The sequence below is a fragment of the Corvus brachyrhynchos genome, unplaced genomic scaffold (genome assembly GCF_000691975.1).
Source record: "Corvus brachyrhynchos isolate BGI_N302 unplaced genomic scaffold, ASM69197v1 scaffold101, whole genome shotgun sequence".
NCBI classification, from domain to species: domain Eukaryota; kingdom Metazoa; phylum Chordata; class Aves; order Passeriformes; family Corvidae; genus Corvus; species Corvus brachyrhynchos.
Genome location: NW_008237239.1, coordinates 9,682,826 through 9,704,673, shown reverse-complemented (window position 1 = coordinate 9,704,673; position 21,848 = coordinate 9,682,826). Strand labels below are relative to the sequence as shown.

Genomic DNA, 21,848 nt, shown 5'->3' with positions numbered 1-21,848 from the left:
TAGAATATCCATCACGTATTGGACAACTCACTCCATTTCAATACACTTACACAAGAGTTTAAAAGCTCAGCATCATGAACTGAATGCTCAAACAGGGCAAGGTGACATTTAGATTATATTAAGAAATAACTTCTTAACATCATAATAAACTGACAACTTGTTGCAGAATTACATCTATTATTGAATGGTAGTTCACTCTCCATCCCTGTCATTATTACTAACCAAAACTAAGAGTGACCCAGAAACTGTGATTTAAATCTAGCATGTGTGTGTGTCATGTCAGATCAGTTTGTATGTAGGAGTAGTGATACTCTGCATTACAAATTTAACATCACTGTCTTGCACCTACACCTACACAAACATTTAAAAGAAAACCTCGCAATTTAGGTTAAGCATTGCTATGGCCCCCGTGGACCTGGTAATGAATCCCTTAAGCTTCTCAGAAAAGCACCACCCCCTCAAAAAAAAGGGAAGGTTATGTGGTAGGCTAACTTCCTCCCTTCATTTTTATCGGCTTTGAAACAGCATGACAGGCAAGATCTATTTGTGATGCTCTGTGCATCTGTACTTTAATTGTGATACCTATGCTCCAAGACTGGCTAAATGTATTTCTGGTATTAAATATTGCATTTCAAGTCATTAAGGCAAGTCCTGATTAAAAGGGCCTCTGCTCCCCACATCAGGTGACAGCAATTACAGCAACAAGCTGAACAGAAGAGAATGGGAGGCAGCTCTTTCTCCATTGAGGAAGAAGTTACGTAGAGTTTCAATTTCCTTAAAAAGTGGCTTTTGTTTAAGCCCTGTTATCAACTGCATGTTTTATAGTTTATAAGCTTTGGGAATTCAGGATTTCCAACTCCATTATTACATTTTCCTGGTGGAGGTGTTTCAAGGCTTTTGAGCATGAGTACCCAAAAAGGAAGTTTTGATCCTAAGTTTCGTATTTGCAGGCAAAACACACTGATCAAAAATATCTGCTTAAGAGTCTTAAAAAAAAAACCAACCTATCATAGTTCAATAAAAGCATTTCAAGTCACATCTACAGTATATCAAAAATAAATTAACATTAGCAGAACTTATTTATGCTAAATAATTTGTTTTAAATATTATAAAGTTTACACTCAAAATCTGTATTTCACAATTGAAGAAGTTATCTTTCATGCTAGTGTAAATTAGAGATCAGATGTTCACCAAAAACCTAACAGTGCAAACTCATTAAATGAATGTGAACTTCAGCCACAAAATGACTTCATTCTCCACACTGTATACAAAGAAAGCACAGCCACTCTCACTTCTGTGAAGAAAATCAAGAAATTTACTAAGATCAAACTCAAGAAATCATTAGCAGGTGATAATCTGAGAACACCATAAAGATTGGAACTGGAAATGCACTTTGGAAGGAAACAAAAAGCCTAGAATAATAAAAGCATAACTAAAACTTGCACTGTGCAAAGTAGTACTTGTGAAAAGGAAGGAAAGATGATGTGGATAAACAACTGTTTATAAATGAGAGAGTTTATTTATATTTACTTTATTTAAATTTATAAATGAGAGAGTGCAATATTACAACAAAACAGGGACTGTATGATCTTTGGATGTGTTAGCCAGAATCATGAATATAGATTACTTTTCTGCACTTCTTTTATGTCTCACAACAAGGTATTATAAAAATCTGCATGTAATTCTGGGATCCCTAACTTAAGCAGAAATACAAAAACGGAATAGGGGAGAGCAATAAAATGATGGAGCATGGATGATTTGATGAGTCAAACAACAGAAAACTAAGTCAGATGTATTTACACTAAAAAGTGAACACAATATGAATTGTGTGAGAGCTATCCAAAAACTCCCAACTGGGCATTAGGGGATTCACCATTTCATAAGATCCCGACCACTTTTTGAGAGATGTGTATCAATCAAATAATGGAAGTAGGATGGCATTTGAAGTCTGTGCTGAAGTAAAAATAATGCAAAATGAGTAGTACTCACTTCTCACCTACAAAATCACATTATTTAAAGTAACCTTTAAACTTTCCCGTTTCTTTTTTTTAAAATGCTAATTTGAGTAGAAGATTGACCTTAACTCAGCTACTCTCTTGTTATCTTACTAGATGATAAATGATTCATATGCAATGCTTACTGTACTTATCTAGGTATTTCTAATGTACTGATCACAGCATTATCTAAGCATTATACCATTTAGAGAAATGGCTGCTCTAACTTTTAATGGATATAGTGGCTGCTGAACTAGAGGTAATATAACAAAAATATTTTATGCAAGCTCAATGAAATGTATTTGCACATTCCATATATGAAGAGATGAAAAAGATACAACCAGTTGAGAAATCAGGGAAAAGGTGGCTTTGACACAATACAGTAAAATCACCTCAAAGGAAAGATTTCAGAGGGAAGAAACACAATAGCAACACCAGGTTTTAAAAAAAGTAAACCAGAGAGTAATTAGCTTGTAACTTAGTAAAAATAACCAAGAAAAACTCTGCAGCAGAATTCAGACAGGACAACAGTATATGAGTATAGAAAGGTCAGACTACAGTAAGACATCATCATTTCCCAAAGCCAAGAAAATATAAAGAACAGTTATTTCTGGTTTTCTCATCAAGGGAAAAGCAAGTTCATGGGATGGTGAAAGCTCCAGAAGGAACTGAAAGAGTAAGGAACAACACAGAGGCCAAAGGATGCATCTTGAGATCCTATGATGACATGGTAGCAGTAAATACTTCTGGTTTTAAGATTTACATAAAGGGAGTAAGAGTTTTACAATAAATCCTTCAATACTGATCATAGCAGAAGAGTAGTCACAGGAAAAAAGATAGTTGCTGGAATCAAAATGTATGCATCTTTTTATGGGCAGAGGATGTTTTCAATCTTGTCTATTAATTGGTAAGAAGTACCAATTACAAGAAAAAAAAACCAAAACAGAAGTCAGAGTTTAAAAAGAGTATTTTGCCTTTAACATGGTATTTGTACAGAAGGAATTATTAACAGCTCACAAGTATGCACACAAGGTAGATTTAAGGCTTTGCTTGTATAGGAATTCAGCAATGTAGCATTATCCCACTTGGCCCTGTATTTATAGTATGCTAATAAAGAAACACAGAGGAAGAAAAAACTTCGCTAAGTACGAAATCTAATCAGTATCAAGTTTCACAATTAATGCCATCACTTGTTACCTGGATTTCTAATTCAGCAATATGCTGCTGGAGTTCTGCCACAGCTGCAATGCGGTCTGCCTCACGGAGCCGTACTGCCATCACTTCTTCTTTACTCTGAAAGAAGTCAGAAATGGGAGCTAGCTAGTACCAGTTTTAGCTGATTAAAAACTGGGCACTGCTTTTACCCGAAATCCTAAGTAGAGAAAACTTAATACACTGCTGTGAAAGGACCACTATTCTAAGAACTCAAATTTAATTTTAACCCATAGGAGTATGTAATAATCTAATATAAACTCTAAAGTATAATAATCTAAAAAAAAAAAATCCGTGCAGTTTTGAAAACTTGCTGTTATCAATTTCCAGGTCCAGAAAACAACTGTCTTGTTTTCCAGAAATATTATACTGTAAATTAAGAAAAAGCATAAACATAATTAAAAAAACAGCTCATGCTTTAATTTTGGACTTTATAGAAACAGCAAAGCTACACAAGAGTTAGTTATTTCATCATTTCCTTTGTCCTAAAATATAAAAAAAAATGAAACAAAAGGAAATGCATTCTCAACCTCATTTAGTCCAGCTATCTTAGTCACAGTATATAACAAAGACAGTTTAGAATAAAATACTAATGCACATAACCTACAATCGGCCTCCCACTGTAAGTTTAACCTACAGGTCTGTCTATAAATGATAGGTAATTTGAGTTTGAACAAGAGAGAAAGAAATGTCCTGTTTTATGAGGCAAGTCCTCAAGACTTCAGAGCAGTAAACAGTATTACATTATCAGTAACCTGGTACAACCACAGAGTGAAAGGAGTGTTAGATAATTAGTGAGCAATACTATCAGGTGAAGAGCAAACAGCCCTGTGGAAAAGACAGATTAGGCTCAGGTACACCTACTTTTATAGCAGACTGGTGTAACTAAACTGCATTTACTGCAAATCAGTTCCAGTACTTCCGTTATTTTAATCTGTGCTTCAAACTAACAGTACTCAACCACCCTTCATTAGACAGTATGGTTGAGATCAAATCAAATATAGCAAAGCTTATCTATAGAAGCTACTTCAAAACATGCTATTTGTTTGGGTTATTTTAAAAAAAATATTCCCATAACAGAGGTGTATCATCCACAGGATCCAATTAACTGCATTTGTAATCAGTGGAGACCATTTCAGAAAAATCTATCGTGCTAGCCAAAGTTTAGCTGTTCTTGCTAAATTCTGTTGCATGGTTGTTCAAATGAAGGCAAACCGACAAGTCCACAGGATTGCATGTATTTAACTGAAAGCTGAAGGAAAGACTGGCTTGGTTTGACTTTGGTATCAGAGATGAATCAATAGTGTTGCTCTAGATGGCACTGATGCTTTATCTCAAACAGAGCATGTTCTCAATAATTACCACAGAAATTGATACGGTAGGAAAAACAAGACTGGGTGGAGGCACAAATCTTATGTTGTAAATTCTTTAGCACAACTGATTAGAAAGATCAGTGGTGAGTTTCAAGAAACAATTGGAAATTGAGTCCTTGCTGTAGAAGCAGTAGTCAGATAAAAAGGGAAAAACATAACAATACACACCAGTGACAAAACAGTTGCCGTACAGGTGGTATGAGATGCAACTGGCTACAAAAATTTTAACTTCTGCTTAAGCATTTCAAGCCATCTTTTAAAAGAAATATACAAGCTCCTGAAATAACGTACGAGTTTGTTATGCATAAAACAACTGGGGAGTAGAAAATCCAAGTATTTTTTTTTGAGGCAGTAGAATATTGCTACCTAGCCAAAACAAAAATAAAATTAGAGCATGATTTTAAACAACTTGAAAAAACAGGAAGAAAAAAACCAAAATCAGTTACTAATAGAATCAGGAATAATTGTTGTTGTTTCTGAAATGTACTGAAATATTACTTGTAAAACATCTTACAGTGTAAATTGTAATCTCTTTTCTATTGGCTGCAAAACAAGTTTCAGGACCTAATGTTAGTGTATGTCAGTAAAGATACTTCACCAGCTATTGACCATAGCTACTTTCAGAGAATCTCTAAAGAGTATGACTGGTGCTCTATTACTGTCACACTTTTCTCTAGCCCATGTTAGAACATTGTTCTACAAGTGTATTATCCCACTGAGAACAGTTGTGTGCTAACTCATTAATCAGGTTAGAGTATATTGCTCTCTTTATAGTCAACATAAAAGAGAATACTGACTACACACTCTCAATCCTCAGTCTTTTAAGGATTAATGAGCCCTTTCAGTATCAAAAAGCAATCCAAGTAAGTTATGGGTTATATGAAAAAGACATCACTAAGATTGTGATTATTTTAAAAAAAAAATCAGTAAAAATAATCTCAGCATTAAAAAAATAGTACTTAGGAAACCAGAGATCATGGCAAACAAGAAAGTCAGTAAAAGCCATTTCTTCTAGTTAAGATTCAGTGTCTTTTTTCCTAAAAGCTTGTGATGGAGTTTAATGAGTCAGCAGAAGTCACCTCTGCTGCACTGTGGATTTGGGTCCCACTAGAAACAAATGAAACTGGCAAGACAGCAAAAAAAATGAAAGCCTGAAAGAGTCTGTTGTTGAGGTGTGTCTTTTTATATTATACACAGACACTTTTCTGAGCAGAACCATGCTTTAAAGTAAAACTTTATCTTTGTGGGACCAGAAAGAATCAGCTCTGTCAAAACCTCAAGTGGTTTTTGTGAGATGGTAAATTCAAGATGATATTGTCAAAATCGGTAAAAAGAATTTTGTTTTTATGATTTATGCTTCTCAGTTAAGACACAATTTTATCCAACAATGGCAGACAAGACTAAAATGTAAATATATATTAGCACTTCTCAGGATATTGTTTACCTTGCATTCAATCTCTGCTTGTCTACGTTTTGCTTCATTCAACTGAGCCAGAAGTCCTTTGTTCTGTGCAGAAAGATACTGCACCTTCTCCTGTAGGCTGGCAACCTCTTGCTCTGCCCTTCGTAAATGATTACTATTGATCTGATTCTGAAATTCATGACAAAAAAGGGAAACAAAATACATGTTAAGGGAAGGTTATTAATCTAACTCCCTGAAGTCTGACAAAACAGACTTAGAGATCATTTACCATAAAAAACTTTTGATGAAAAAGCATTCAGAGTTTTCCAAGTGTAATCAGAAGAGTTTGCATGACATTTTGTTTATGACCAGGATATTCAAATTGTTCTTAAACAACAGATGACTCATTGTAAGAACATTATTGCAAAGCTCCAATAGATCTGTTTTTCCCAATTTGTTGCCTAGGTAAGGCAGATTTTTTGAACTTGTATCTCAGCTACACTATGCATCCAGGAAAGACCAGGTATGTCAGAAATACTTGTCCACGCTTTTCTGTCCAGTGAATTCCTGAAAGCAACATGGCACCTTAGTTGAGATCAGTGTACAAGTACAAGTCATAGCACTTGTACCTGAAGCTGTGCACACCATACCATGAGAATGGCATTTCTCTCAGATGACAGCTAAACAGCATAAGCACATACAAAGACTCGATGTGTAACACTGAAGTGAGAAGTACCTAAGTAAATGTAAGCCAGACAGCAGACTCTCTATGCCCCCTACTGACCAAAACAATGTTGACACTTCAGTGAAAATACTACAAGGTAAGGCAAGAAGAAACTTAAGCAGTTGGTATAAAGTGATCCCTCTGTCAGAAAGAAGCCTTCATATGCCTTGCAGCTGGTTAATCTCTCTTCAATAGCACGTCCTTACATGCTCTCCTGGTTTCTGGAATTGCTGAACCTTGTCAAGTAAATCTGTTGTTTGTTTAGTTTTTTGGATGCATAGATCTCTTTCAAAAAAGTTACATTTAGCAGGTATTTCATGGGAAGATTTCTTAGAAGTCTATTAAAAATCCTTCTCAATCATCAGCACATTGTGCTTACTAACTTGAGTTTACTCATATAATATGAACTCACCACTTTAGTGCACTTTCAGGTGCTTAGCAACTTAATAGTTTTACAAAAAGAATCTTGGCAATCAAGGTACGATTGTCTTTTCTGCACAAACCTCAGCAGGGGTAACCAAGGGTTTTCTAGTCTGGCACATAAAAGGCAAACCTCGTGCTAAAAAACCCTGACCAATACACAGCTGCTTTGCTGAGTCCACAGCTTAGTAACCAGATTCATAACCTCAGCAGAAAATCTAGTATCAGCAATGTCACCTAAAGAAAGCACACACTGCCATCTAAACATTACTATTATCAGAATTGCCAATTAGATTTGTGAAATTTAAAACACCTTAAACATACTTTTGTTGTTATTACACCTGTTAAAATTTAATTAATTAAGATGCACACACATTCAGAATCTACCAGCTGATCCAAATGAGAAATTCAGAAAGCATAATCCTGGAAAATATTAAAGAGGAGACAATAAAGTTGTACTGTGTGCACTAGAGTCTCCCATCCTCATCTACCAGAAGTAAAAAGACCCCGCATTTTGGAACTAAAGTCCTGCCTGTAGACGGTGAAGATCCTCATCAGGCATCTACCTGATAACACCAAACTTCCAGCAACCAGCTCAATTCACATGTACTAGCATTCAGTAACATACCTGTGTTTCCATCTCCATCATTCTTTGTTTGGTCTCTTTCAGTTCAGCCTGAGTTTCTGCTTCTCTCAGCCGCACTGTCATCAGCTCATCCTGTAGCTCATTCACTGCATTTTTTCTCGGAGGATCTTTCCATCTTCCAGTGGTACGAGCTAGATGACGCTAGAAAAACAGCATGCTTTTGCTGATAGTGCCTGATCCTTCCTGGTGTTTCCTTACTTCACTTAAGGTCTCAAAGTTATATGGGGACAAATAGCTAGAGTTCTCCTGTTGATCCTAAAAGCTAGAAACCCATGGAAACTTACTGGTTTTAAGAATAGACCAAAAACTGAACACATTAATTCCCAACTACAGTAAGTCAGTGAATTTCAAGTATATCCTAAGACTTTTGTCTCTTTCTAGCCCTTTTTAACATTTAGCAAAGTAGGAGTACTGATAAGGTACTTCCCTCCAACCATTACAGTTACCTGGTAGCACAGGCCCTCTGCCATCTGTAACAACTAGGCACCAACTTCTAACATACTTTTTAGGTTAAGTTTCTTGTGACAGCTGAATTTAAGGATTTTCTCACCTCAGCAGTTTGATCGACAATCATTAGTTTCTACTTGAACTCATTATCTCAAAATTTTAGTCTTTTGCTTTATCATTGAAAATAAAAATTCATAAAAAGTATATTGCTACCCATACCTGCCAGTGTTCTTCCAAATCTTTGACTTGCTGCCTTAGTTCTTTGAGACCCATCAAAGATTCTGCTTCTCTTAATTTTACTGCAATCAGTTCTTCTTGTAGTCTGGCAACATTTTCCTCATCAGGGAGGGAGCTGTTCCTCTGCAACAAGGATCATCCTCTTAAATATGTATTTGAATAAAATTGTGCTTAGTGAAACCCACTCCAGGAACATAGACATGGAACAATAACTAAGAAAACTTAAGGTGCACATCCTCTACAAAATAAAAACGATCAAAAAAGCTAAGCTTCTGGATATAGTGAGTGTGTATAAATAACTTCTAACTGCCAACTACAAAAGAAAATTATAAGGTAGTAGTTCTAGGTATTCTGACTTCAAGATTTCCCTGAATGGTATCCCTAACAAAACATCATATTTACAATATTTGAACACATCATGAAAAATACGGAGAGGAATCTGAAAGGTTTTGATCTAGTGGATAAAAAGTAAAACAAACAAGGAACTGAAATTACACCTTAAAGCTGTAACTTTTATTTAGGTTTACAGGAAAAATAATAAATGGAAATTTAGTTTTTAGGAAGTAGGTCATCAGCCTTTGAAAAGGAGAACAGATATGCTGACAAAGGAACCATGTGTTAATATTTACAAACAACAACCAGTCAAGAAAAAGTCTTAGAGATGAAAGTGCAAGACACATGAGGAAAAAGTAAAGGCGAGAGAAGGCTAAACAGAAAACATGAAAACACCAAGAAAAGCAAAACAGAGATGAAATCCTAATAAGGGAAATCTGGGAGAAAAACGAGGCGAAGAAAATGGACAGGCTGTCTGAATACAGTATCCCTACAGCAAATCATTGGTCACCAAATATTCAAAGTTGAACTGTCCTTCATCACTTTCTACTTATTTCCCAGTAGTTGTTTTCAGTAAAATCAAATGTTTTTGCAGATCTGTAATACTGTGACAGTTGTCAGGTTTTCTTGAGAGTTGAGTAAAGCACATGATTAACATTAACAGAACACAGTACAACAGCCATTTATTAGCATTCCATGTTTCAAAATCATAGGATCTGAGTATTGGCAAATACAGGAAACGAGAGGGTATGTTTCTGAATGTTTATGGCACTGTCAGTACGGCCATGCAAGTCTCGGGTTATTCAGCAGAAGTTCCCCAGACTCACAACTCATCACTAACAGCAGTAAAGAGCTGTATTGTAGGAATTTAAGGGAGTTCACTTCAGCCCCTTTCTCACATGCCTAAGTTCATCATGACAGACTGAAATACTGCTGTACGTCTGAGTTCGCCTGGTACACTGGAACTGACCCCACTACTCCAATTTTTCTTCACAGATAAGTTTTCATTGTATGCTGTCTCCATGCTGATGAAGATTAAGTAGTCTCCTGAATTTTGAAAAATACCTTGTATCCTAAATTCTTACCAATGGTCAATACAGTAAAAACTACCACACTACTAAGCCCATCAGACACTCATCAAGCCCCTCAGATAATTGAAAAATAAATCTTGGTTCCAGCAGGTTAATCTAATTAGCTAGTAATATACCCTAGCCAAAGCCTGGGTATATAGCTCATAAAAGTTTCCTAAGGAAACTAATTCCTTAGAATGCTTTATATCAGGTCAATTATTGCGGTTTTTCTTCTTTTGCTATTTTATCTTGCAGTTAAATTTTGCTGCAAAGAAAGGTAAATGTTTGCCAGTTGGTTTGAGTACATCTTGAACTCTGGCATCAGTAAGTTACAAGCCAGCATGGCATCCAAAAAGCAGTAGAGATTCTGATACTGAGCGGTGAAGGGATTCTTTCCCTGCCCATAATGGAATGGGAGTGGAAGATACTCAGTACCTAGGAATGGTAATATTGAACCCTTTCCTCTTCCCCTCCCAAACTAGTTTCACATAATCTCAATGCTCACTCTAAGCCCACTGCTCCTGCGGGCTTAGAATTTCGAAATAATTGATGTTTCCTATCAAGACTTCACCAGAATCCAAGTTTTCCACTACAGCAGGCTTCAGGAATAGAAGAAAAGTGATCTGTTATTCACAAACCTTTCCCAGTGCAAACAGACCTTAGTTTTATTGTACTTTGAGATTTGAAAAGCGTCTTGCAATCACAGAAGCATAGAAGAGAGGTTCTAGAGCACAGTTCTGCAAAGAATTACAGGGACCTCTAGTCTGTTTTGAGTGCTGTTCTATATAAAGGGTCCTGGTTTGATTTACCTTTTCCATCTCTAGAACTTTATCTTGCATCTCCTTCAGGGCACAATGAGATTCTGCTTCACTCAGCCTGGCTTGGACCAGCTCTTTTTCCAGCTGTAGCACAAAGTCTTCACTGTATCGTGAACTGCATTTATGCTACAAAGTTTGCAGAAATATGTTTAGTATGAACCACAGATTGTTTGAAAGGGGTTTTATATACCAGATTTGGTGGAAAAAGTACATTTAAATGCTTCAGATCAGAAATACCAGCATAAGCGCTTACCTTATACAAGTCTATTAATGTCAGTGCAGACTGCTACCAAACATATCCCCACTGCTCTGCCTCTCAAACAACTGCACCTCCACACAGCCAAATATGTCTGACAAAACTGAGACCCCTATTAGTATTGACAAGCAACAACTCACACTTTTCTGTCATTGTCAACCAAATTGAAAGATTCTCAAACAATCTGTGATTATTTTGTGATATGCAGAAAAAGGTGCTTAGGGAAGACTAGTTAATTACAAGGTTAATAAAAGTATCACTCAATCCCTACTCAGTTAAACTCCAATTCAACAGATTCCTTCCATAATCTTGGATTTAAAATAAAACTATATGCGCTTCAATGCACAATGACTTTGGTTTGCCCCTTTCTTCACTCCAGCTCTTGGCTCTCATTTGCTTATACTATACATATTCCTTCTGAAATTCAGATACATCCAACCGAAGCATTTGTATTCAAAAGACTCACTCAACTTTTTCCCCAATCAACAGTTAAAAAATACATTTTATTTCTTCCCTGTGTCACTTTAAAGTTACTTGTCAGTTTGGCAGATTGTCAAACTTGCTTGATAGGCAATACCAACCTAAATCAGTATTTAAATTTCTGATTGAAGAAAACAGTGTGTGTTGAAATCCTCAAAGCATAGTTGTTTAGTTACTGTGTTTACATAGCTACCCTGAAAATTAAGTTTAGAGGAAAATAATTTAATATATTTTTGGTGTCATTAACCACATTGTGAAATAAAAATACTATGCCTGGATGGATAGATTAAGTTTTAATTAACAATTCAACTTTAAAAAGATTATTCATTATACTAAAGATACATCTGTGTCTTACTTTATGTTTGCATCAAACAGTTTAGTTTTCTGCATCTAAAAAGCAGTAAAAAAATGAACAGAAGTCTTCAGTTCCACATGCTTCTGTTAGGGTGTGACATGCCCTGACTTTTAATGTACAAATAAGAGGCAAACAGGCCAAAACAAGGATTTAAATGTAACTACATGGTCAAGGAAATAAGTCTTTCATTTGCTTTTATACTTCTGCATGCCAACTAAACCTTTTGTCATGACTTACAGTACAATCCAAATTCAAAATCTACACTACACTTAGTGTTACAGTTTACTGTATTTCTTGTATATATGTGCCTGCAGGAAGCTGTAATGGAGGGGATATGCACAAAGCATTAAAAGGCAAAGACAGCTCAGGCAGGAAGTTTTTAGTGTCATTGACACCATCCACTTAAGCATGAGGCCTACTTAACTGTGCACCTGAACACACACAGAAATAGTATGATCCTTGTACATTAATATTAATTTTCCCTTATACAATACTAATCTAATTCATATTAATTTTCAACCCACACATTGGTTTTGCCTCAACAAGTAGTGGAGGCAGACCTGATTTGAGCATAAGGAAGAGGATGGTGGTCAATGCTGATTAATTTCTACAGTTGCTTCACATCATGTAGCAACACAAGTACCACATATAACACCATGCGGAGGCAGAAAAGAGGGAACAACTCTTTTTTATTCCCCAGCTGTTTGTACAAGTTTATCCCATGATACACACAGCAACTTAGATGGACTCTACATTTCTTGTTCCAGATTCTGTTTGTGGTACATACAGAATGTGAACAAATGCAGTGTTCTCTCTCTGGCAATGGAAGAAGTTCACTAGTATTTTCCAGGACATGGAGAGAAAACAGCAGATTTGAAGAGCTGAATACATGCTGATTTTGCAATAATGTAAGTATATTCTATAAAAATCTAATTGATGTTTATCAAATAATTAGTAATGGAGAAGGTAAGAAAAGTTATTAATCCAATTTCAAGCACGAGTCTTTAAATCTGTCTTTAGATATCACCTGCATAAGGAATATGTTAAGAGTACTTATTTATTTAGCCACAACAAACTCTAAATCAAATCTTGATATACTGCAAAAAACCCCAGCCAAGATCAGAACAGACTGAAAAAAACAAGACTCCCAAATTACAAGCTGAGAGTTTTACTACTTAGTAAAACAAAGCACAATTTCAATAATTTAGTATACAAAGGTAACACAAGTTTATAGTTAAAACAATGTTTGAAAGCAACTTTTAAACTGACTGCAAGAAAAAAAAATCTGCTTTTATGTATTTGCCCTAAGCCCTAGAATTTCTGACAAAAGCCACAATGCAAATACGGATTTTCAGGCACCAGCCAAACATTTTAACCACAATAACACCTTCTTGCCTATGTTGAAGAGACACATGTAATATAAAGGACTAAAACTGTAGTTCTACAGCCATTTAATTGTGAAAGAAACAAGTCCTTGCTTGGCTTCACACAACTGGATTTATTTCCACCCAAATTTTCTTAAACATAACCATACCAAATATTATTTACGCTGGTGACAGATATAATTACACAATGGTTCTCCAGTACACTATACTGAAGAGCAATTAACAGCTGATTCAGCAGCTGCCCAGCTAACTTCGTTTACACATTTAAGCACTAACTATAGTACTTCACTAAATACAGAATTCTTATTTTCTGCTTTTTGGTTGCAAATCAGAACATAGTATTAGGAAAGTATATTGTAAAAAATAAAGTGAAGCCTTCCATAAAGCTGCAACACTCATTTACAAGCATATATTCCCAACATCAATTACTATGTTCTTAATTATTATCAGTCATTTTAACATGAGTTCCTGAAAAGAAACTACACATTATGAAGTTGCTGTAACAATAACCAAATACATCACTATAAATTACCTTGCAAAATGCATATGCTTCCATCTGAATGCTTAGTCAATTAAAATTCTATCTTCACATAATATAGCTGAAGAGCCTATTTAAAAATAAGATGTGAACTAATTTTAGCTTGATTAGCCTCCAATTAATCAGGTTCAATTTTAAAGCATTCCAACTGATGAACTGGGTAATCATTGACAAGTACAGTATCGCTGGGAAAGACAAGATTTGCATCCTGGAGGTATTTACCTTCAGCAAAAAGCTACCCTTCTCATTTAGAAACACAAGGGCAAAAAGAACAGAGAATAAAACCTTCAGCACATAATTATCAGGAGTAAGTTACAATAGGCTGACTACCCTTTCCCCTAACTCCTCAAATACAATTGCTCTTAGCATGCCTCAAAAGAAAAGTCCGTATTTCATTCAAGTCAGGCACAACTTCCTCTATGCAGTTCTTGATTTACTAGCGGTCTGAGGAAGAAGCCACCTTCCTCTTAATCATTTAGTAAGCCACCATGACTTGCCTTTGGCAAGTTTCTACATTTAAAGACTAGACAAGCCAAAGACAGATTAGTATCATTGGTTAGTATCATGATTACCTCTTTAAGTAGACTCCACACTTCATAATGAAGCCGTTCTGGTTCAACTAAAAACTCCCTATAAGTACTTTAGCACAGAAAGAAATAAACTTGTGTGTAATTTGGGCTTCTGATCAAAAGAATACTCCTCTACCCACCTCTGTATTCAGAAGTGCTGCAGGAGAGAATTTCTTCAGACAAATCCAGTAAGTACCTCTAATAGTTACCGTTAAGCCATCCAACCTATGCTATTCAATCTCATACAGACAGCATAAACCCTTGATAATACTCAAATATAAATGCATAACCTTTTTACAAGGGTATGTTAACCTTAGAAATACTATTGTTTACATAATTTTTGCTACCAGCAAAACAGTGGGGTTTTTTAATCCCACAGTATTGCTCAGAAGAGGCAGCTGCAAGTACCTTTAGGCGGTTCTTTTCATACATTTCTATTCAGACATTCATGTCCAAACGTTATGGTTTCTATCATGGTGAAACAATCAATTTGAGACTGAAAAATATGTAGATGATAAAAATATATACAATAGATGCTGTATCTTTAAATAAGTACAGATAAACTATGCAGTCATTTACAAGTTTACAGTGCAATCATTTTTGCTAAAAACAAAGCTGAAATAATTAGAGAAGAAAACATTAAATCAGATACTTTCAAGACAACACTGAAAAGGAGTATTGCCAAGAACAAAGCTATTGGCACTAGCAAGTGGCAAAAATCACCAGTGTACACTAAAATGCAAAAATTCCAAATAAATCCATGCATTCCCACCAGGTGGCGCCCTAGATGCACGCAGCTGCTTCTATTTGTTGCTCCCACTTCCATGCTTGGAAACAGTTAAAGGCTGTTCAATTACACATCTTACTGATGCAGCAGGATCTAGCGAACACTCCTTACTTAAACCATTTTAACACTTTCACCATGGTGTAAAATTCCGATGGGTCTCAAAACCACAGTGCTATTCCTTACACTTCAGAATAAGCCAGCTATTAGGCACAAATCTGTCTCTAACCACATGGATTTACAGTCTCAGTTCCACACACATAGTCAGACGATTTCCTATAGCCATGTTCATGTTTAAGTGGAGAAAAGCAATGCTGCAAGCATGGAAAGAAGGAATCGTGCTCGTAATTTGACTTACTCTCCATTCCTGCAGTAATTGCCCAGTTGTCTGCCCTCACAGCTCCAACCCAGCCAATTTTGCAATCCACAGATATCTAAGGTTTTGCTCAGGATCAATTCCCACACTTAGGCAACCTGTCAAGCCTCCCCATCATTGCTACTCAATAAGGTCCCTGGCATAATTAAAGGCATTAGCTTTAAAAGTCATATTCCCACCAATTAATGAATAAATAAGTAATAGTATCTTAGTCTTCTAATAACTTTTAATTGCATACAGGTCATTAACATGGATGCCTCTAAAAAACATATTCCAAAGGTGTGTACACTATTGTAATCAGACAATCAACAGCTATATATATATCCAAAAGTCTATAAACACTTCTCATTGCATTTCACTTGAAAGATTACAATATATCTAAAAATGTTGAAAAGCATAACTAAACCATCCCCATTTTCCTAATCATAATTTCTTCATATTTTCCCCCCAAAGAAATTATTAAAGTTCTATAAAAAGCAGTATTTCACATGAGAGAGTAACAGCTCAATAGTCACTTCTTGCGACTATTCTAAAATATGTTTCTTTTTTACACTGAAATGCATTAAACAGACATGATAAACTAGTTCTAGAACATTGCATTTAAGTTGTGATTTCAGTCTAACAGTGAATCTCATCTTTACATTCCAATAGGAGACACAGGTATTTCTAGAGCTTCAGTGGAAGAGGTGTAAAACAAACATACTGACCTTAAGAAACCTGGTTAAGTAGCTGCAGTATGCTGTAGTTCTAGTAAGTCATATTTCATACACCTGACATTCCCAAGATTCCAGACAATACACTCGGATACCACTTACTTAAAACAATATGAGGATATTCACATCAACACTAGTAGTGCACAGTTCATTCAGCAAGTGAAGATGCTAAAATGCTTTCCCCTGTATCCCCAAAGAGAAGATAGTGAGCGCTTTAAGTGTCTTAAGGGAAGTAACTTCAGTCTCACAGCAAGAGTCTGAAGTCTTGCACATTTTACTACCTAAAACCCTGAGTGCATAAAAATACAGTACTATACAGGGCTACTAAAAATTATTTTCCTGCTCCATATACACATAAACCCACACTTTTTAATGAAGTTCTGTAGTTCCAAAATCAGGGACAATGCTCTTCTACAATGCTCTCTACAGCGAGCAGTAAATGTTAGCATATTCGGAAAAAAACAAACACAGGTACACAGAAGAAACATTAAGATGAAAGAAACTGACTTAAATGATACACTAGGTAAAGGCATTATGAATCAATTCTCAAATTTGAGTAGCCAGAGTGACACAACTTGCAATGACTAGATTCTTAGCATTAAGAGCTATCAGAGGTTGTATGTGTGGTTTTTTGTTAGTATTTCTTTTTTGGTGGAAAGGTTTTGGGTCGGTTTGTGGGGGTTTTTTGAGTTTTTTGCTTGGTGTGTTTCATTGTGGGTATATTGTTTAGTTTTTTTAATTACCTCGTAACTTACATCTATCCAGGGTTATGAATCTCATCTATCAGTAGAACAGAGCAAAATTTGATTTAATTAAATTTGTGTCATTTTAGGAATGCAAATCACAATGAACAGGTGTTTACAAAGACAGCACAGAGACCATGTCATGTAATGATGAGGAAAAATAAACACAAGTGAGTGAAAAAGATGAGATGATGTGCTGCTAGGCTCCTTACCCATTGCTGCTGTTGCTGGAGCTCCCTGATGGTATTCTCAGCTTGCTCCAGTTTAGTATTGGCCTCATCACTCTGCTGTTTGATGGTGGCCAGCTCCCGTTTTATGAGGTAGTTTTCCTCAGCCTCCTGGGCCCTTGTCACTTGTCCCTTAGGACATAATTTATTTTTTTAAGCACTTATGACAAATCCAAGGAAAACTGCCTTTATGATGCGTAGCTGCTTATTTCATCAGATTGGTTTTGCAAACAGCACAGAGTACAATTGGTAGAAATTTTAGGACAACGTAGTACTAAACAGCTGCTTTTGTAATAAAGTACTAAGTTCAGCAACCATTTAGCAAGCACAGTTTTGTACTCGCGTTCAATAAAATTCCTTTCATGCATTATCACTCAGTTGTACATGCACAGATTGAAGGTCACGCTATTCAATTTCATTGTTAATACAGTGTCATAGAATCCATTTGCCACAAGAATTTGGACAAAAAATTACAATAGGTTAGGAAAATTACTATAACGTGCAGATATTGGGTTTATATATTTTTAGTAAACAAAATTAAACAAGTTTCTAGCAAGATATATTAGCTCTGTATTTATTCCAAATCAGCAAAGCAAGGATAGATTACGGCATGCAAATACGCATGCATTAAAGCAGTTGGGGTTTTTTATGAGTAGGAAGAGAGTCATACAGTAAAAGACTAAAAGACTATACCTGTATCAATCTATCTGCCAAGGAAGCACTTTCCTACAAAGGAAAAATTCAGATAGGAATGAGGAAAAAGGAAACCAAAAAAACAAGGGGCTGATCATAGTGACAAAAAAGACCAAGAGCTGATAGAAAGAAAATGCCCAAATTCTACCCATTTTCTGTGCAAGCTCTTTTTGCAAAATTAACAACTCTTCATATCAATGAAGGCAAATCAGCCTGAAAGTCTCAGGAAGCAGCCTTTTCTGCAATAGATTTAACACAGTCCATCTTTCATACAAAAGGGTTTCAGATTACTGTAACACTTAAAATTCACCTACAGGAGACTGGGTGTTTCTATCTGAATGGCTTGCTTCCCTAAATTAACAAAAGTTACTGAAGCATTATCTGATATGATCTAATAGATAGATCCAAGACACGATCTACAGTCCCCTTACAACATGAAACAAAGGTATAATTTGAGCACAGAGGGAACTCCACTAAGCACTGAGGCACTCATGCAGAACTACAGCTTCCACTAAGATGAAGCAGGGAAGTTAAATGGCGCAAACTGACAGACAAGCAGGAAATGTCAACTATGACAGCTAATGTTTTATTTTACTGAATTCTTGCAGTAACTCATTGAGCAGTTCATAGATTCTCTTTCCTTGCCAAACTTTTGCAAGAAAAATTTTCATTTTTACACACTGACAAGCACTACAGGCCTGCAGTTGCATTTAATTAATTTCTACTTTATCACCTCTGAAACCACTCAATTTTTTGAACATTCTACAACAGACAAACACATCTATTCATAGACCTTCTTTGCCCTTGAAACTTTTATTAAAATTCAAGTTCAAACTAGTAGATAAGAGCTATTACTTAGAAGTTAAGGTACACTAAGGAAATCACAACTAAATTAGATGAGTTTGAATGATGGAAAAATATTTTAAAAATAAGTTTCCAAAAGAACTTAATGTATTTTTCACATTTTATGATCTGTTTTTCAAATGTTGCAATGATAATGATCTTCAGAAATTCTTATTAATAGATAATATTTTCCCATTTTGAAATGCTTTCGTTCCAGTCAGACTGGGATAATCTGAAGGTGAATTCCAAAATTCTAAGTACAGAATTTGCAAAAGCACTAGCATCTAGCAGTTCATCATGGACTTCATAATTAAAAAAAAGAAAATATTTCAAACCTCTACGAGTTAAGTATAAAACAAGGATATTAACTATTATATATTTGCCAAGGGTATTGAAATGATTCACTACAGCTTCAAGCTTCCCAAAGAGAGCCTGCTCTTTTCCAGTCATTTTATAAACCTACAATAATAGAAACAAAAACATTCACAGAATTGTATTTTTGGTCACAAATTTCACAATGTGTCCTTATTATGCGTCTTTTCCAAACTAAATTCTGAAATCAGTTATTTAGAATTTGACATAGACCGCTTTTCAAGAAATTGCAATGTGGTTTAACATCTGAAGTGTAACATCTTTCAATTATGTCACTCTCAATTGAAATATTACCATTTTCTTCCCTGTGAAACATGAACAACTGTTTGTGACTCACAAGAGCATTCAATTCCATTTGTTGGAAGATGGTCCCTGTTTGTGCTTAAGATGGACAGGAATGTTCTCACTGCTGAGCAGAGCAGTTCAGATGCAATCTGCCACAGGAAGTGTGATACCAGGATACAGGAGAGGCCACTGGAGAACAGTGCCTTCATGTTGGAAATGTATCCACAGCAGTCCCCATGCATACTTTTGAAGTTTCAATCAGTTACAAAAAAACCTAACAAAACTCTACTAACGAGACTAAACATACGAGAAATAAATCTTTAGATATTCTCCCCACCATGTCCCCAAAATTGCCACGAAACCTCAAAACTACATAGAACAAATGAATGGCAGTGTTCCTGTTCTGAATGTGAATGCTGCAACATCTCTCTGGTCATTGGTAGGTCTGTCATTTTGCTCCTACATAAAAACACCAAGCAACTTCAGATTTTCAAAACTGAGCATTCTCTCACAATGACCTCTTTTCCAACCAAGCAGTCCACTATTTCATGGAGTCTTCTGGACTTTGAACATATGCTTCTAATTCAGAAAGAAAACAGTACAACACAAGTTGGGTATCTCAAAATGTTTGATTTTATAATCACTAAGAAGCAGACATAACCTTACATATTTAAAGCATTGACCTTAATTGCTTGGTGATGGCCATGTTATTTGGCTAAGCACTGTTAGTAAACACCAGAGATTATCAGGAAAACAGTAAACTATAATTCTGAGATTCCCATTTCATAGAATGAAACTGCCATCAATTAAAGTCTAAATTAACACAGATTAAATCTAGTCCCCAGCATACTTACTTTTTCTAGTGTTTCAATGCGCTGTTTGAGTAGTCTGTTTTCAGTTCGTAACCTCTGGAAGGTAAACAGTTCACAAATCCATTTCTCAAGTTATGAATTGAAAGTCTGATAAAGCCAACTAACATTTTTATTTCATCACATCAATGAAAATCAATATAAATACAAAAATAATTAGTGACCTTCTTAACATCCTTTCATATGATGTACTAGCTCAAAATACAAGTTTAAACAGCTTGATACAGCAAAAATGAGAACACATCTCATGTTATGCAAAAGCATCTGTGTTGCATTAGCTGAATGCAGTATGTCTGCAGGTGAACCACAGGGCTTAACCCCACACCAGACTTGACTGCCTCCCTTTCATAAACAGAGCCAAAGTCTTCGTGGTTAAGGCACATGAAGTGCACTCCCTGCATTAGGACAGGCTAATGAGGCAGCTACAAGGTTTCCTTCCTTTTCCTCACAAGAATTTACGTTAATCTGTAAGGTTATACTGAGAATTACCTCAAATGTCTCAGAAGCAAGAAAGAATTGTTCTGAACTCTATACTTTACCAGTGAATTTCCTGTATATTTTAGCAGTCAGCATTCAGATAGAAGAGATCCATACCCCTCAGAACAGGGCATTGGGTATCAGTTCAGTGAACACTTTATTCTGCCAGGCTAAAAGGCAAACTCAAAATATGCTTTTCTATCTCCCCTAAAGTAGCCTCTTCTGCTAAGCAGCTCTAGTAAGTCAGAAATTATTTACGTAAGTCCCAAAGTACGGCCTAGAAACAGACAGCTTTGCATTGACTGGTTGGGGTTTTTTTGGTAGGTTTTTTTTTGGGGTTGGCTTGGTGGTTTTTATTTTGGAGAGCTTTTTGTTGCCTTCTTTTTTTTGGGGGGGTGGTGGTGGCAAGAACCAGGAAAGGATTTGATATGAGTTAGTATATTAGAATCTAAAGTTACAGCTGTCTTTCATATGGTTTTATTTTGTCCTGTTCTGCAAATAGCTGTCATTTGAGCCCTGCAAATCTTCTGATTTCAGCTGCTGTTACAGCAGGTATTCAGGCTGCTAAATGCCTCACTGCCTAGTACAATAAAACTGCCTGAAAAGACTCCTAATACCTTTGTGCTCTCAGGTGCATCTCACAGTCATTTTTCTGAAGAACTGATGCCTTAAAAACTGATATTGAAAGGCAAAATGACTACCAGTGGACAGGAAGAAGGAAGACTTTACCTAACTCCCTCAACAAGGCTTTATACAATGCACTTGCACATCATTTCTCCCACTGTCTTTTCTTACAGAACTGGCTAAAAACACAAGGAAGAAAATCCAGATCAAACATGTTGTGAAAAAAAAAGTGAAATAGGAAAAAAGGTATCAAAAGCCTATTTATGTCACAAAAGCAAAAAGATGCAATGATTAAGTACATACAGGAAGTAGGTCAGTTAGTAGAAGGGAAAAATGAACTGCACTGGCAGGTTGGCTTTTTCCCCCCCACAGTTTGTATTAACTGCAAAAGCACTAAAAGAAAAAGTGACTGCAGACAGAAGAAACTACAATTTAGGTTCGATGCATAAGAAAAAAAAAAAAAAAGAAAATCAAGATCTTAAAATCAAAGACAAACCACTCAAGTGCACTCTGACAAAGTCTATCTTAACATGTGTCATACAAACCTCCTGTGTGGAGCACCTACATCTAAACCAGCATATTT

General features: G+C 35.9%; 1 protein-coding gene and 1 long non-coding RNA gene across 7 annotated transcripts in view; one reads left to right on the top strand and one right to left on the bottom strand.

The window, feature by feature from the left end:
• EVI5 (ecotropic viral integration site 5) overlaps window positions 1–21,848 on the bottom strand; it is a 78,061-nt gene that overhangs the window by 26,842 nt on the left and 29,371 nt on the right. For 4 of the 6 annotated variants that reach the window (XM_017729903.1, XM_017729906.1, XM_008630273.2 and 1 more), the window contains 8 exons: window positions 20,150–20,203; window positions 17,796–17,828; window positions 17,088–17,234; window positions 10,668–10,802; window positions 8,438–8,578; window positions 7,754–7,912; window positions 6,024–6,170; window positions 3,192–3,287 (listed from right to left, as the gene is read on the bottom strand). In XM_017729903.1, the coding sequence (XP_017585392.1) occupies window positions 3,192–3,287; window positions 6,024–6,170; window positions 7,754–7,912; window positions 8,438–8,578; window positions 10,668–10,802; window positions 17,088–17,234; window positions 17,796–17,828; window positions 20,150–20,203 (912 nt within the window). The remainder of the gene's footprint in view (window positions 1–3,191; window positions 3,288–6,023; window positions 6,171–7,753; window positions 7,913–8,437; window positions 8,579–10,667; window positions 10,803–17,087; window positions 17,235–17,795; window positions 17,829–20,149; window positions 20,204–21,848) is intronic. The other 2 variants (XM_017729904.1, XM_008630272.2) reach the window with 2 other exon arrangements.
• The window catches only part of LOC108445586, a 53,609-nt gene that overhangs the window by 30,542 nt on the left and 1,219 nt on the right, over window positions 1–21,848 (top strand). Inside the window, exon 3 of the long non-coding RNA XR_001860511.1 lies at window positions 12,535–12,675. This is a non-coding gene — a long non-coding RNA (uncharacterized LOC108445586). The remainder of the gene's footprint in view (window positions 1–12,534; window positions 12,676–21,848) is intronic.